At 41.7% G+C, this 13,129-nt stretch overlaps 1 protein-coding gene across 3 annotated transcripts in view; it reads left to right on the forward strand.

Annotated features, from left to right (window-relative positions):
* Window positions 1-6,809: 6,809 nt before the first annotated feature.
* SMG1 (SMG1 nonsense mediated mRNA decay associated PI3K related kinase) overlaps window positions 6,810-13,129 on the forward strand; it is an 88,125-nt gene continuing 81,805 nt past the window's right edge. Inside the window, exon 1 of one of the 3 annotated variants that reach the window (XM_032460967.1) lies at window positions 6,810-7,243. In XM_032460967.1, the coding sequence (XP_032316858.1) occupies window positions 7,155-7,243 (89 nt within the window). In that variant the 5' untranslated portion in view covers window positions 6,810-7,154. The remainder of the gene's footprint in view (window positions 7,244-13,129) is intronic. The other 2 variants (XM_032460966.1, XM_032460968.1) reach the window with 2 other exon arrangements.

A 13,129-nucleotide genomic window follows, 5' to 3' on the forward strand; every position in this document is an offset into this window, starting at 1 on the left:
GTCTAGTAAGAGATTGAAGAGTTCTATTTCAGCAAGATACTCTGAATATTTATCCCTCCCTTACTTGGTAGGCTCTTTAACTCTTTAACCCTAGTGAATTAAATTTGTGGCAACTGATTGCATCTAAGAAAATGGCTATCACACAAATTGATAAATTAAGTTGATTGTTGGCTAAAAATTTAATGATAAGGGCAGCATGGGGACTGGCAACTGCATGTGAATTTAAGCTTCATCTCTACTGTGTCACCTTGGGCAAGTCATGTCCTCTGTAAACCTCTGCTTCTTCATCTGAAAAATGGGACTAAGAGCAACCAACCTTATGTGGTCATGGTCACTGAGGATTCCATGAGCAAGGAGCTAGTTCTTGTAGAGACCTTAGCACCATGCCTGAAAAATTGCAAGAGCCCAATAATTGTTAGTTATTGTTACTATAAATTGTATCATTGTATCATTATCATCATCACCATCATCATATTTGGGTGACTTCCAACAGTGACAACAAATGCTAAAGCACCACTCTTCTTTGCCCTGGGTTAACTTCCATTTGTACACGTCCTCTACCCGCCCCCCCCCCCCGTTAATATCCTTTTTCTTCAATCCAATCCTGGTGGGCCCTGACTTTAGGCAAGACGTTTGAAAGGCTGGAGTTTGGTAAGAGACCAGGAAATGACACTTAAAGCCACAGATTTAAAAATGAGGGAAAACCTAAGGTTACACTGATAGGAGCTTCTACTAAAAATCGTGAGTGAGAAAGGAAGATACACTATCTCTGGCCAGACAATGCTTAACATTTAGCATTCGAACTAAAAAGTTTTGCTCACCTACAATCCAATTCTTCATGAAGATATTTACTAGGTACAGGAAGGAGATATATACAGGACATCTTTTTAAACTATTAAATGATAACTGTATAAACAATAGACAGCAATGACTTGCTGGGGAGACTATTTACATAATCTGCATTTTATTTGCATATGAGCCTGATACTGCTTTAATCCTTTATTTTTTTTTTTCCTCCTTTATGATATTGCTTTAATGTTAAAAAGCAAAGGGTCTGGCTCCTTTAGAATCACCATGCAAATCCCTGGGCACCTCAGAGCCAAGAATGGGGGAATCTCACCCTTGTGGTTTCTGCACTTTATAAGTCACAGATAGCTTTGGATGAACATCATTGTCGTCCTATTTTATTGTTTGGAGTGTGCAGGAGTCACTGGGCAACACATCTTGTGCCCTGATTTATAGAAGCTTGGCCTTGCCTCAAGCTGAGGCAGCCTGAGTGCAGATTTCAAATGTGTCTAAAGGTTTCCCAGCCAAATTCCTGCAGCACCAACTTGAAAACTCGCTATAAAAATAGCCCTTACTGAGGGAGCCTGACCTGTGACAAAGCTTTCCTAGCTGGGAGCAGGACTAAGAGGGCTGCTGTTTTTCTTTTCAAAAAATTTACTTTAATGTCTCTGTGATGTGGATTTGCTTTTAACATTGTGTTTTAAAAATCACTCTTGTACTCCAGTCTCTCGTGTGAGAATGAGGTCCTTCATTTTTGGAGACTAATTGGGGTTAATCCTACACCAGGTCTGGGGATTATAGGAAACAAAAGAGCTTTATTGTTTGTTTACTCAGGATATAAATTTGAGAATCTATCTAGGAAATTTGGAAGATCTATCTAGGAAAATCCTGGTGCCTGTGTTCAAATCTTGATGCCAGGGTCTTTCAGAAGTTAAAGGCTCAGGTCAACTTACAGCTTTTTGGGATTTTTTTAAATTTGGGTTTTTTGGGGGGAAGGTGATTAGGTTTGTTTATTTGTTTATTTATTTTTAGAGGAGGTACTGGGGATTGAACCCAAGACTTCATGCATTTTAAGCATAAGCTCTACCACTTGAGCTGTACCTTCCCCGCAACTTACAGTTTTTGAGTTTCTGAGTGTATTAAAAATTTAAGAAATGGCAAACAGAGCACAAAATTTTTGGTATATTTTAAGAGTTTCCTTTTTGCAATTGGCCACTTTTTTTTTACAATTGAACACAAGGAGGGAAAAAACTGCAATGCAATAGAATTACCTACTCATCAGGTGAATAATATAATGTATTATTAAGGGTAAATGCAAAACCCCCCAAGGTGTGTGCACTGGGAAGGGGACACTATTTTTAAAATCTGGGCATCTTTCCTGTCAGTGTGTCTCTGGGACTCTGTGTATAACCTCATTAGGCAATAACGTCAAAGGTCTAATCTGAGGCCTTGACGAATGTGAAATCGGGACCAAATGTCCCTTCTGTCCCTGCCTGTGACAGTCCCTGCCTGCTACCAGCTGGGCAATTTTGGACAGGCTGCTCAGTTTCTCTTGGCATCAGAGACACCTACCTCATAGTGTGGTTTTGGAGAATTCCATGAAGTAAACTGGTAAATTAGGCATTAGTAAATGCTCAATAAATATTAGCTAGATTTGGTCACCACTATTAGAGCTAAGACTCTGTGCCTTGGCCAAAGTTTATTTAATTGGTCTCTGTGGGTCACTGCCACATAAGAGTACTCCTACTATTCATTCATTCGACACATATTTATTGAACGCTTTCTCTTAGTTCTTTTAAATTGTGCTTTCAAATACTACTGCTACTTTTTAATTCGAAAACTAGCAAAAAGCAGGGTGGAAATATCACCCATAATCCTGCTTATCACAGGACATCAATATTAGGTGAATTTAATACAATTTCTTCTAATCTTTTTTCTATGAAACCTCCCCCTCCCTTTTTTAACAGAGCTGAGGTCATAGCACATGTTCACATTTCAATCTCATGCTTTTTTTAAAACATGTAAACAGAATATTTTCCTGATTCCATTAAAAATTCCTCTTAACTATAATGTTTAGTAATCTGCAGAAAATTCCAAGTACAAAAGTACTGTTTCCTAATCAGGTTTCTATTGTTGTGCTTTGAGATAATGCTCTTTTTTTTTTTTTTGGCTACTAATATGTAAAACTGAGACCCACATTTTTATATCAACCTTGGTCCATATTTTAGTTGATTTCTATTTCATTCCTTCCATTAACAACTGTTTTTTGAGTGCTTACTCTGGGTCGGGCTCTGTGCTGTGTGCAGGGGATTGAGGGCCTAGAGGTGGGACAGCTGTGGACTTGAATCTGACAGAGCTCATATCCTAAGGGTGAGACAGATAATAAATATGCAAAGTAACCCAATACTTGCAGATGGTGATGGGTGTTACCAAGGAAAGAAGTAGGGTGTGTGACAGCATTGGACAGCTTTTTGGGGCAAGGAGGTTGAGGAAGACCTCTCAGAAGACTTGACATGAGCCATGGAAAACAGGGCCAGGACTAGGGTAAGACAAATGGGTGCCTCAGGGCCCTCATGTAAGGAGGCACTCACTCGCAGGCCCATGCATTTGCAGGGTTGGCACTTGACCGACCTCGAGAGTAAGTGCCTCCTTGAATTTGGTACCAGAGGTACACTGCTCTTTCCATCCCAGTCCCAACCCGATGGGAACAAATGTAGGAAAGGTATTCCCGGCAGAGGGAACAGCAAGTGCAAGAGCCCAGGGTCTGGAGAGGCTCAGTGTGTCTCAGGAACAGAAATTCTGTCTCTCTGATTGACATGGAACCAGTAAAGCAGAATCACCAAAAGAAATGAGAAAAAATTCTGGGAAGTTTTGATCGTTGATCATGTTTGATGTATATATATATTTGAAGTATCCAAGTAGTTGCCAATGGGAAAAAAAATGGGCTTTTAACTCCTTTTTTCCCGGTGGTTTAGAATTGTCCTCATAACCCACATACATTGAGAGGTAAGCTTGGGGTGGGGTCCCCAATAACTTTTTCAGTGCTTAGGGACTCAAAAGTGGTGTTTCTCAATCTTGGTGGCACATTAGAATCCTCTGAGAAAGTCTTTAAAGTACTGATGGCTGGGCCCACACTGAGAGTTCCTGAGTCAATTGGGGTACAGCCTAGGTGAGAGGATTTTACTATGAAGACAAAATTTAGAACCATTGTTAGAATCCTGTTTTGGGTATAAGCTGCTGTGGGAGGTTTGCAATGTAGGAGAAACCAGATTTTCACAGGCTCTTAGTAATGATGAGTCTGGATTTATCCTAAGAATGGGAAGCCATGGATGGGTTTTAAGTAGGATGGTCACATGATGTGATTTTTATTTTAAGAAAATCACTTTGTCTGTAGTGTGGCAAATTTCCTTAGGACAGATTCCCAGAAGAGGAATTACTGGGGGGAAAGGGTATTAATTTTATGTTTTTGGACCACACACTTTTAAATTCCTTTCCAGGAAGATGCTGCCAATGACACACCCACTTGTGTCCTCACACCTTCCCGGGGCCAACACTGTTTTTGAGGGTTAATTATTTCTGTGAAAGAAGTACAAAAAACAATGATAACGAAGAAGCAATTATTTGAGCCACTGGGCACAACCCCTGCCAGCTCCTTTTTTTCCCCTCCTTCTTCATGGGTCAAATATTATCCAAATAGCCATTTTCTTCAGAGAAGTTGTAGATCTGTTTTTTAGCTAACATTTTTCGATTGCTTACCCATGTGGCAGGTCCTGTTAAAAAGCACTTTACATGCAAGATCTCTATTACTCCTCTCAACAGCCTCAAGAGGTTAGTATTAGTACTATCACTTCCATTTTACAGATGAGAAACTGAGGCACTGTGAGAGTCAGGGGCTTTGCTGACGCTCCCTCAGCTTTCAAGCGGAGGAGTTGGAATTTAAATACAGAACCCTTCCTTGACTCACTCTGCTATTGTTTTTGCAATTTGCAAAGGTTAAAGGACTCCTGACATTTTTCTCAGGGGTCTAAGTTCTAGTTACCCTGCTGCAAATCATTTTGGAATCTGAACAACTGACATAATTTGGTCACTGCTCCATTGTTGCAATCAAGTGTTGAAGGAAGTCAAAATGATTAATTGGCCATAAAATCAGCCATTTGCTCATGAGTCTCAGAGTCCCAAAGAGGAAGAAAGCATCAAATCACTTGGAGCACAGAAAGAAAAGGATTTGAGAAAAATGGGTCCAAGAAAGGTCAAAACTTACAAAAAAAAAAAAAAAAGGCTTTGGGAGAGGGGGCCTTTTTAGTCAGATCATGACACAGGCTGGTAACATGGTGGAGAGAGGGGAAATTGATCAAATATAAATATTTCAGTCATTTCCAGTAATAGAGCTATCTGTTTGATCTGTGCTCCCAGAGTTCTTGAGGACAGGGATTGAGTCTGGATCACTGTCCCTGTCCCCAGGGCTTAGCTAATAGGTGCTCAATAAATTTTCCTGAATGTAGAATGAAAGAGTAGATCATGATTAGGGTGTACATTAAAAACATATGTGAGGACAATGTATTCACTGTTGTTTATGTAATAGACATTAACTACAAATAAACCAAAATACCTTGTGGCAGGATTAACAGTTCCCCAGAGAGGACCATACTGAGTGAGGGGACCCTAATCTTGGGACTCCATTCAAAAGGGACTTTTTCTCTTCATAGGAGACTAGGGAAGAAAGGGCACCTCTCATAGAGCTGCTTTTACAACTGATGGGACCCTTTATCACCAGCAAGTGTGGGGAACCTAGGGCAAATTTCAGGTTGGAGTGTGTACCTGCAGCATATATTCCTCTTCACTCAGGTATTTTATTAACATTTTTTTTTTACACATGTGGGTGACCATGCTTGGGTCTGATATACTGGGACTTTCTCTGTTGAGTCAAATAGCCCCAGTTCAGAGAAAGAGTTTCTTTTCCTCTGAATGGGTGGAGTGGGGGAAGGGGAGAAAAGTTTACTTGAAAATCTAACTTTCCTTTAAAACTGGCAGGATCATAACTTAGTGGGGAGTTGGTGGGCATCAGCAAAGAGCCCAGGGTCTAAGGGGGGATGTGTGGAACACCTCATAGTCGCAAGTACTTTTGGTAACAATTTTTAGTTACACAAGCAACATATATAAAGACTTTCTCCTTACAACATAAAACAGGTTAAGACCCTTGGTGCACATAAAGGTAAGACCCTCTTGACTATCCACTCCCCTAAAGGTAACTTGTGTTACTTGTTTGATGTGCACTCTTGCTGACCTATTCTCTTTATGTATGGCATCGGCATTATGTATCAGAGGCTTTAGTGAAGTCTTTTGGGATGGGGAACTGTCCGGGGTCAGGGGGAGAGTGGTCAGGTTTGCCCACCCCTCCCTCTCCCTTTTTGGAGGGGAAGATAGGTGTTGGGATGAGAGGATTTAAAGGAAATTTCAGGTTGCGGGGTACAGGCGTTGGTGGTCGTTGAGTACTCCACTTTCTTCCTCTATTTAGTCGTTTTTTGCAATGTGAAGAAATGGTGGTGTCAGGAATCCGTGGGCACTTTTCAAGTGGGGACAGGGCAGATGGGTATCCACCCCCTCTCTGTTATTTTCACTTTTCACCGTAGAAGGTGTGGAAGGTGGACGCACGTGAACCTAAGGGCACGCCTGTGTGCGAGCGCACGCCCGCACGCGCGACCACAAGCTCACCCCGGGTTCTTGATTGGATGCCAGTTTACACCTGACTGCCCGGCCCTCAGGGGTCAGGTGCTTTCCCGGGCGTGTGTGGGAGGGTGTGCGTATGGCGGTGGGGGCGGAGATCCCCTCTCCCGTGATCCCTCGCGGCGGGGCCCGGACCTCGGCGCGATTCGCAGAGTGAAGGCGAGCCCTTAACGCGGGGGGGCGGTCCGCCTGCCGCGCTCGGCCCCGCCCTCAGGGTCCGGCCCCGCCCCTCTCCTCTGGCCCGGCGGGCGCCGGCCCCGCCCCTCGCTCCCAGCATGCCGTGCGGCAGCGGCGCAGCGGGCGGAGCCTGGAGGCGGGGAAGCCGTGGCTGTGTGAGCGTGAGGAGCCGCTGCCACCGCCTCCTCCTCGCTGTCCTCCTCCTCCTCCTGGGCCCCGGCGTTGCGGGCCGCGCACGGCCCTGGAAGAGACGTCGCCTCCCCTTCCTCCGCCTCCTCGTCCTGCGCTGCGGGCTCAGGCGGAACCCGGAACGGCCGTCCACCTCCCCCGCCCTCCGCCGCCTCTTCCTCCTCTTCGGCTTCCTCCTTAGCCCCGGGCCGGAGCAGAGTGTCGGCTGCGGCCGGTTCGGGCGGCGACTCGCGCTTCTTCGGGCGGCGGCGCTTGGCCATGTCGTGTCGGGGAAGGTAATGAGCCGCAGAGCCCCGGGGTCTCGGCTGAGCAGCGGCGGCGGCGGCGGCACCAAGTACCCGCGGAGCTGGAATGACTGGCAACCCAGGTGGGTGAGCCGGCGCCCAGCCCTCCGCCCCGACCCCGGGCCCCGCCTCGGGCGGGCCGAGGCCTAGGGCCGCCGGGCTGGGAGGCGCGGCCTAGGCTGTCCACCCCCCCACCCCCCGGGAACCGGGCGCGGCTTCCTGGGTCCCCTCCCGCCCCGGCTGGGGGAAGAAGGCCGCTGGGAGGCGAGGCCTAAATGCCTCCCCTCTCCCTGCATTTTAGCCTCGGGGCTGGAGCCGAGACCCAGGGGCTCCGGGAGGAGGCACTGGCCTAGGAGCTGGGTCAAGGAAGGTGAAGGAAGGGAACCTGGTTGTGGGGGCACTTTTTCTTGCCACCTTCCCTTCAACTTGGGATTTGAGTTGGGGGATCTTGAAAGTACGGGACCCTTTATGTTACCCATTCACTTCCCTGGTCCCTTACTCAGTTCCCACGTGAAAGACCTCCTTAACAGTAATCCCTTCGGTGACCCCCACGTGTTAATATTAAAAAGCAAAAAGCCAAAAAACCCCCAAACACTCCAAGGCCTTACTCTGACTTTAGGCAGGGCAGTTGTGGGCCATGAAATGAGACTGTGGCTGGATTAATGAGGCCGACCCACTCTAGTTCTGGAATTTGAAGTTTTCCCCAAGAGTAGGGACAGTTACTCTAGCTGAGATCAGTTCTTACCTGAACGCTTGAGCGAGCACTCACTTAGAGAGTAGAGAATTTGATTAAACTTGTGACAGATTTGGGGCCTAGTTGACTATGAATATATTAGGAGTTTCGACTTTTTAAAAAAATTTAATTTTCGTGTCTTTCTGATTAATCATGGGGCACTTGTACCTAACTTGGGACTGATTTATTCTTACCTCTCTTACTGAATGAGTACTTGTAATACTCAGACTATTTTGGAACTTAGGCCAATACCTAGAAGAACTCCCTAAATGTATATAATGTTTTAGGGTTAGTTGATTCATGGAGCTTTAATATGTTGAAACACTTGTATTAAGATTGTCCAGGAACTGGCCAAGTAAGTGTGAGACACACACGTTGTTGGGATGACTTTTGCTTCCTGGTGGTTTCATGTAATTCCAGTAGTGTTTGGAAATTGGTATGATGTTGGAATGTTAACACTGTAAGACTTGGTAGAAAAATCAGAATAATCTTTTGAATGATGGTTGGTACACCTCTTACTCTATTTATTAACATGTCTTCCCAAATGCTATGTCTGTTGAGAACTGATGTAGACCTAGATGACTTTAAAAGTTAATGCCTGAGTCTGGAATTGAGATGGTAAGTCATTTTTAAAAAGTTATTCGAAAAGCATCGTTTTACTTTGCTTAGCTGCTTTTTCCTTTACCACTTAGGGTCTGTAAGTGCTTTAAAATCAGTTGACTAGTTTTTGTATTTTTATCTGTAATTGGCATTCTTAGTTGTACAAAAGTACATATGTTGTAATATGTGATTTTTTTTGCATGTAATGAATTAAGTGATAAATGAGCTTGGATTTGGCATTTGAGAGCTTTTTGACAGTGGATTGTACATTATTTTTTAGTATTGTGGTCAACATTGAAAGAATGTACGTAGTATCCGTTTAGAGGACTAAATGAAATGCCCTTCACAGATAATCCTAGAGCTTTTGGAAAAGAATAAATTGTAGCTTGTGGTTCTAAATAAATGAAGTAGTACAGTTGCAGCCATGGGTTGAGAGCACCTGGCTGCTTTTGACAGGTATGAAGCAGAATGCCTTATATAGATAAGGAATATGTGTATGGATTATTAATATTATCTATGTTTTCTTTTTTCATGTACTTTATTTCTTACCTGTGTGTGGGGGAGGATGAATGCATTTTTTGAAGCTGTGTTCTGTAACAAAGTCTCAGAACTTAATGCCTAAGTAGACAGATACTGTGAGATGCACTTGGTTACATGGAGTAACAGTTGATTAGGATGTTGGAAATACTTGACTGTTCTGTAGAGGAGGGAACAGAGAAGTATGGATAACACGCCATACATGATTTCTTCACACAGTTGCCTAGTTGTTTTGTTAAAAAGCCAATAAAAAACCGCAGGTGTTTGCCAAGTCATACATTTTCATGAATTAAATTTGAGGTTGTTATTCTGGCCCCTATTCACTTCAGAAAGGTGACAGACTCCAGTTAACTGACAGAATGGAGCTGGATTTTTCCCCTTGCTAAAATGGGGGTTTATTTTTCTAAATGTCTTCAAACGCAGGCAGATTCCTTACGGTTCATTTGAATCATTTTGGTTTAAAAAAATTATTTGCCTTTCTGTACCATTCCTTCTCTGATTTTTTTGGTTCTATTTTTGTAGACTTAATGCTTTGTAAAAAGTAGGACTTAAAAAAGTAATTCTTGTCCATTTCTTTTAGTGTTAGTTTGTCAGTTAGTCTGGAAACTGACTGTTGGATCAATCATGGCCACACATGATACTTCACATATTGACAGGAAGTGTTCCACGTGGCTGAATAGATTAGTGTCATATGGCAACAGAGGAAGCCCACCTTTGCTAAAAGCATACCTCTAGCAGAAACTATTTATATAGTACTGGCTTATAGTCTTCCTTTTAGTTTTCTTTTCTTTTAGTTTCATCCGTTAACATTTTAGTATTCTCCGTTAACATTTAAAAATGATTAGGCAAATGAGTAGTTTTTTATTGCCACTAGCCATTCTGTCCTTTTCTTGACTTTATTTTGGGAAGTAATCTTCTAGGGGCACCAGTCAAGATAGAGATAAGAATGATTTGTTTTAAAATTACATGTGTAATTAGTTATATTGTTCATTTTAATACTGCAAAGTGACATGATTAATTTGACATTGGAGTTAAGTATAGATTAGTTCAACAAATAAGAGGAACCATTTGAGTCAACAGAAAACAGATTTTACTTCTATACTTGGGAATCTTTTAAGACTTTATTCATTTAACAGATACATATTGGATGTCTTACTGTGCCCAAACTTAGGTTCTTTTTACAATTCTAAAAGGATGAAACTGTATATTAAAAATAGCTTCCATTTTTGGTTAAAATGTAGACAGATTAAAGTTCTCACAAATACAAATACCTTCATTCTCCATCACAGACTAGAAGATGGGGAAGAAATGGTGCTGTGAAGATAGAAAAGCCAGACACTAGTATTCTGACAATGTGAGAAGCTGGATTTTTGAAACCAGAGTTGTCTGTTCAGCCTTTTATGAATCTATACTGTCTGATGTCCATAAGTACATAGCATAGTGAAATACACAAAGGATAAATTAAGTGGAGTTACATATTTTATTAACTATAAATAGGGCTTTAGTTAAATAGAATTTAATGATTGCCAGTTCTCTACCACAGATTTCCAAGTATACTGAGTTTCAAATAATTGTGTATGGGTGTTGAATTTTGGGACAAAGTTTTTTTTCCCCATTATAGAATAAAGTATATTCCTTATGAAACATTTGTCAATAGTATCTTTAAATTGAACCTTTTTTCCCCTTCCCTTTTGGATCCTTTCTAAGTTGGGAGTATAACTGAAGACTTTTTTAATAACAAGATTATGAAATATTCTAATTAAATGAAAATATTGTAATTCAAGAAATAGTGATGCTGTAAGGATTTTTATGACTAGTAGAGTCACTGTCTTTAAGGTGGTTAGTGGTTAATACAGGAGATAAGAAAGGGCTTTGTAAAAGGCAAAGCACTATATGGGTATTAATTGTGATAAAATTCTTGATATAATTATTTTTATATTTTATATTTGTGATTAGCAGAGTTTAAAACTTGGAGAATCAGGAAGGAAAGCTATACAGTTGAGTAGGGGCCAGTGGGGTCATGAAATTGATCCGTACTATTTTGGCAGTAAATTTGGGGGAAATCTCTCAAAAAACAGAAGGAAGTAGGGAGATGGCAAAGTGCAGGTTGTGGTTGGTAAAAAAAAATTCCCAATTTGGTTAGAAGGACAGATACAAAAAGGAGATGAAGCTCAAGAGCTGGAGTGGGGCTGTGTTGTAGGTCTTGAATCAGTGTGTAGGTGTCTTTGGAATGACTTTAGGGAACCATTGAAGTTTTACCAGCATGAAAGTGACATAATTGAGGAAGATTATAATTAGTTGGGGTGTGTGTGTATGTGTGTGTGCATATGTAACCACACTAGGAGGCAGTTGGAACAGTGTAGACGAGAGACTTGAGGACCTGAATATTCTGTTTATAATTCATGGCTTTAATTCAGACAAAAATATTCAGCTCAATATGTAGAATTTCCATAATCAAGAGCCCCTCATTTGTTTTTTGGTGTTGCTTGAGGATAATCACTAAAGTGATACTTTTTGTCTGCTCACAATTAAATTCAGGTTAGTACACTTAAATTATATGGAATGATCATACCCATAAAATGGAGTGTGGTTGCTAGTGGTATTTTTGTGTGAACACTGAATTCTCTGTCACAACGTTCAAATTTAGGATTTCCTGCCTTTGCTGCATGGCATATAATAGGCACTTGCTTATTCGCTTTTCTTTCCCTATCCTAATCGCCTAAAATAAATCCCTGAGGCTCCTTCTTTCAATGGACCTTCCTATATGGATTCACACAAGCTGTCATTTGTTTGGTGTTTCTTCATATTGTTATTCTGGTTACCTGTCTTTGGCTATCTTAAAGTTTTCTCAGGACCTATTTTATTTTGGGGACTACAAAATAAAATATATCCCCTCTCGTATCAAAGTCTGTAACAGTGAAGATTGTGGGTATCTTGTGGTTTAACTCCTATATGAAGTACTCTAGCTTATTTTATTTTATTTATTTATTTAAATGTAGAGGGTAACTAAATTTTTATGGTGACATTTGTGTTTTTCTTTTCTTTATTGAGGTATAATTGACATACAACATACTAGTTTCAGGTGTACGTATGTTTTTATGATCTGCTCCATCTTGTATTAGTTGATTGTACTTTTCCTCTCTTAGTTGAATTCTTTTTGAACTCCATTGTGTTACCTTTTTAAGATAAAACTTATGCATGTATAGGTCTTCAGTTCAATGATTTTGGAAAAATGTATACACTGTGTAACTTCGTCCCCAATCAAGATACAGATACATGACGACTTTGCAGTTGGATTACTCCCCTTCCTGCTGCCCTCCCCCACAAAAAAACTGAAACCCAAAACCCCTGGCAGAATGTACAGGTAGATTTTGCCTTAAAACTTAACATAGAAAGGAAATCTTTGAATACCAAATTACGGTCTCTAAGGATTGATAACATCATCTTCAACATAGTTCTGTTATTTCTCTTTTGCTATAAACATACTTGGGCTATCTGAAGATCCTTGTGAAAACAGTTTTAGATGGTGGATCCACTGTTTACGTTTTCAGGCATTTGAGTCCTTTCCTGAAACACAGAGGAGCTCTTCTAAGTTTGGCTAGGCTGACTAAATTTATTCCTGTGAGCTACAGGTTCATGGGCCTTTCTTGAACCTCTCACACCTGCTGTTGGTTAGGTCTGTTTTTTGCGCTCTCCCCAGTCTAAATCTTGTGTTCCCTTAAGACCTCTACCCTGCTACCTCTGCCTTCTGTGATCCCTCTCGTTTCCATATCTTGCCACAGGTCTGCAGTAAAAACTAACTGTGCTCCAATCTTCAATTTTTTTGGTTCCCCCAACTAGTTTAAGTCCCTGAGGGATGAGCCTGAGTCATTTTCTGTACTGCTTCAGTGTATTTGCCCTAAAGCACTCTGAAAACTCATTTCTGCTTTAGGGCCTTTGCGTATGCTTGCTCTTGTTGCATAGATTGCTCTTCTCAGAGTGCTTGGCCTGGGTGCTTTCATGCTATCTCAGCCTAAATGCCACCCCGTCAGTGAGAAGCAGCAGCCTTCTCTAATAACACTTCACACTGGGCTTTCTTTGTAGCATATACCACTGTCTG

The sequence above is a fragment of the Camelus ferus genome, chromosome 18 (genome assembly GCF_009834535.1).
Source record: "Camelus ferus isolate YT-003-E chromosome 18, BCGSAC_Cfer_1.0, whole genome shotgun sequence".
NCBI lineage: Eukaryota > Metazoa > Chordata > Mammalia > Artiodactyla > Camelidae > Camelus > Camelus ferus.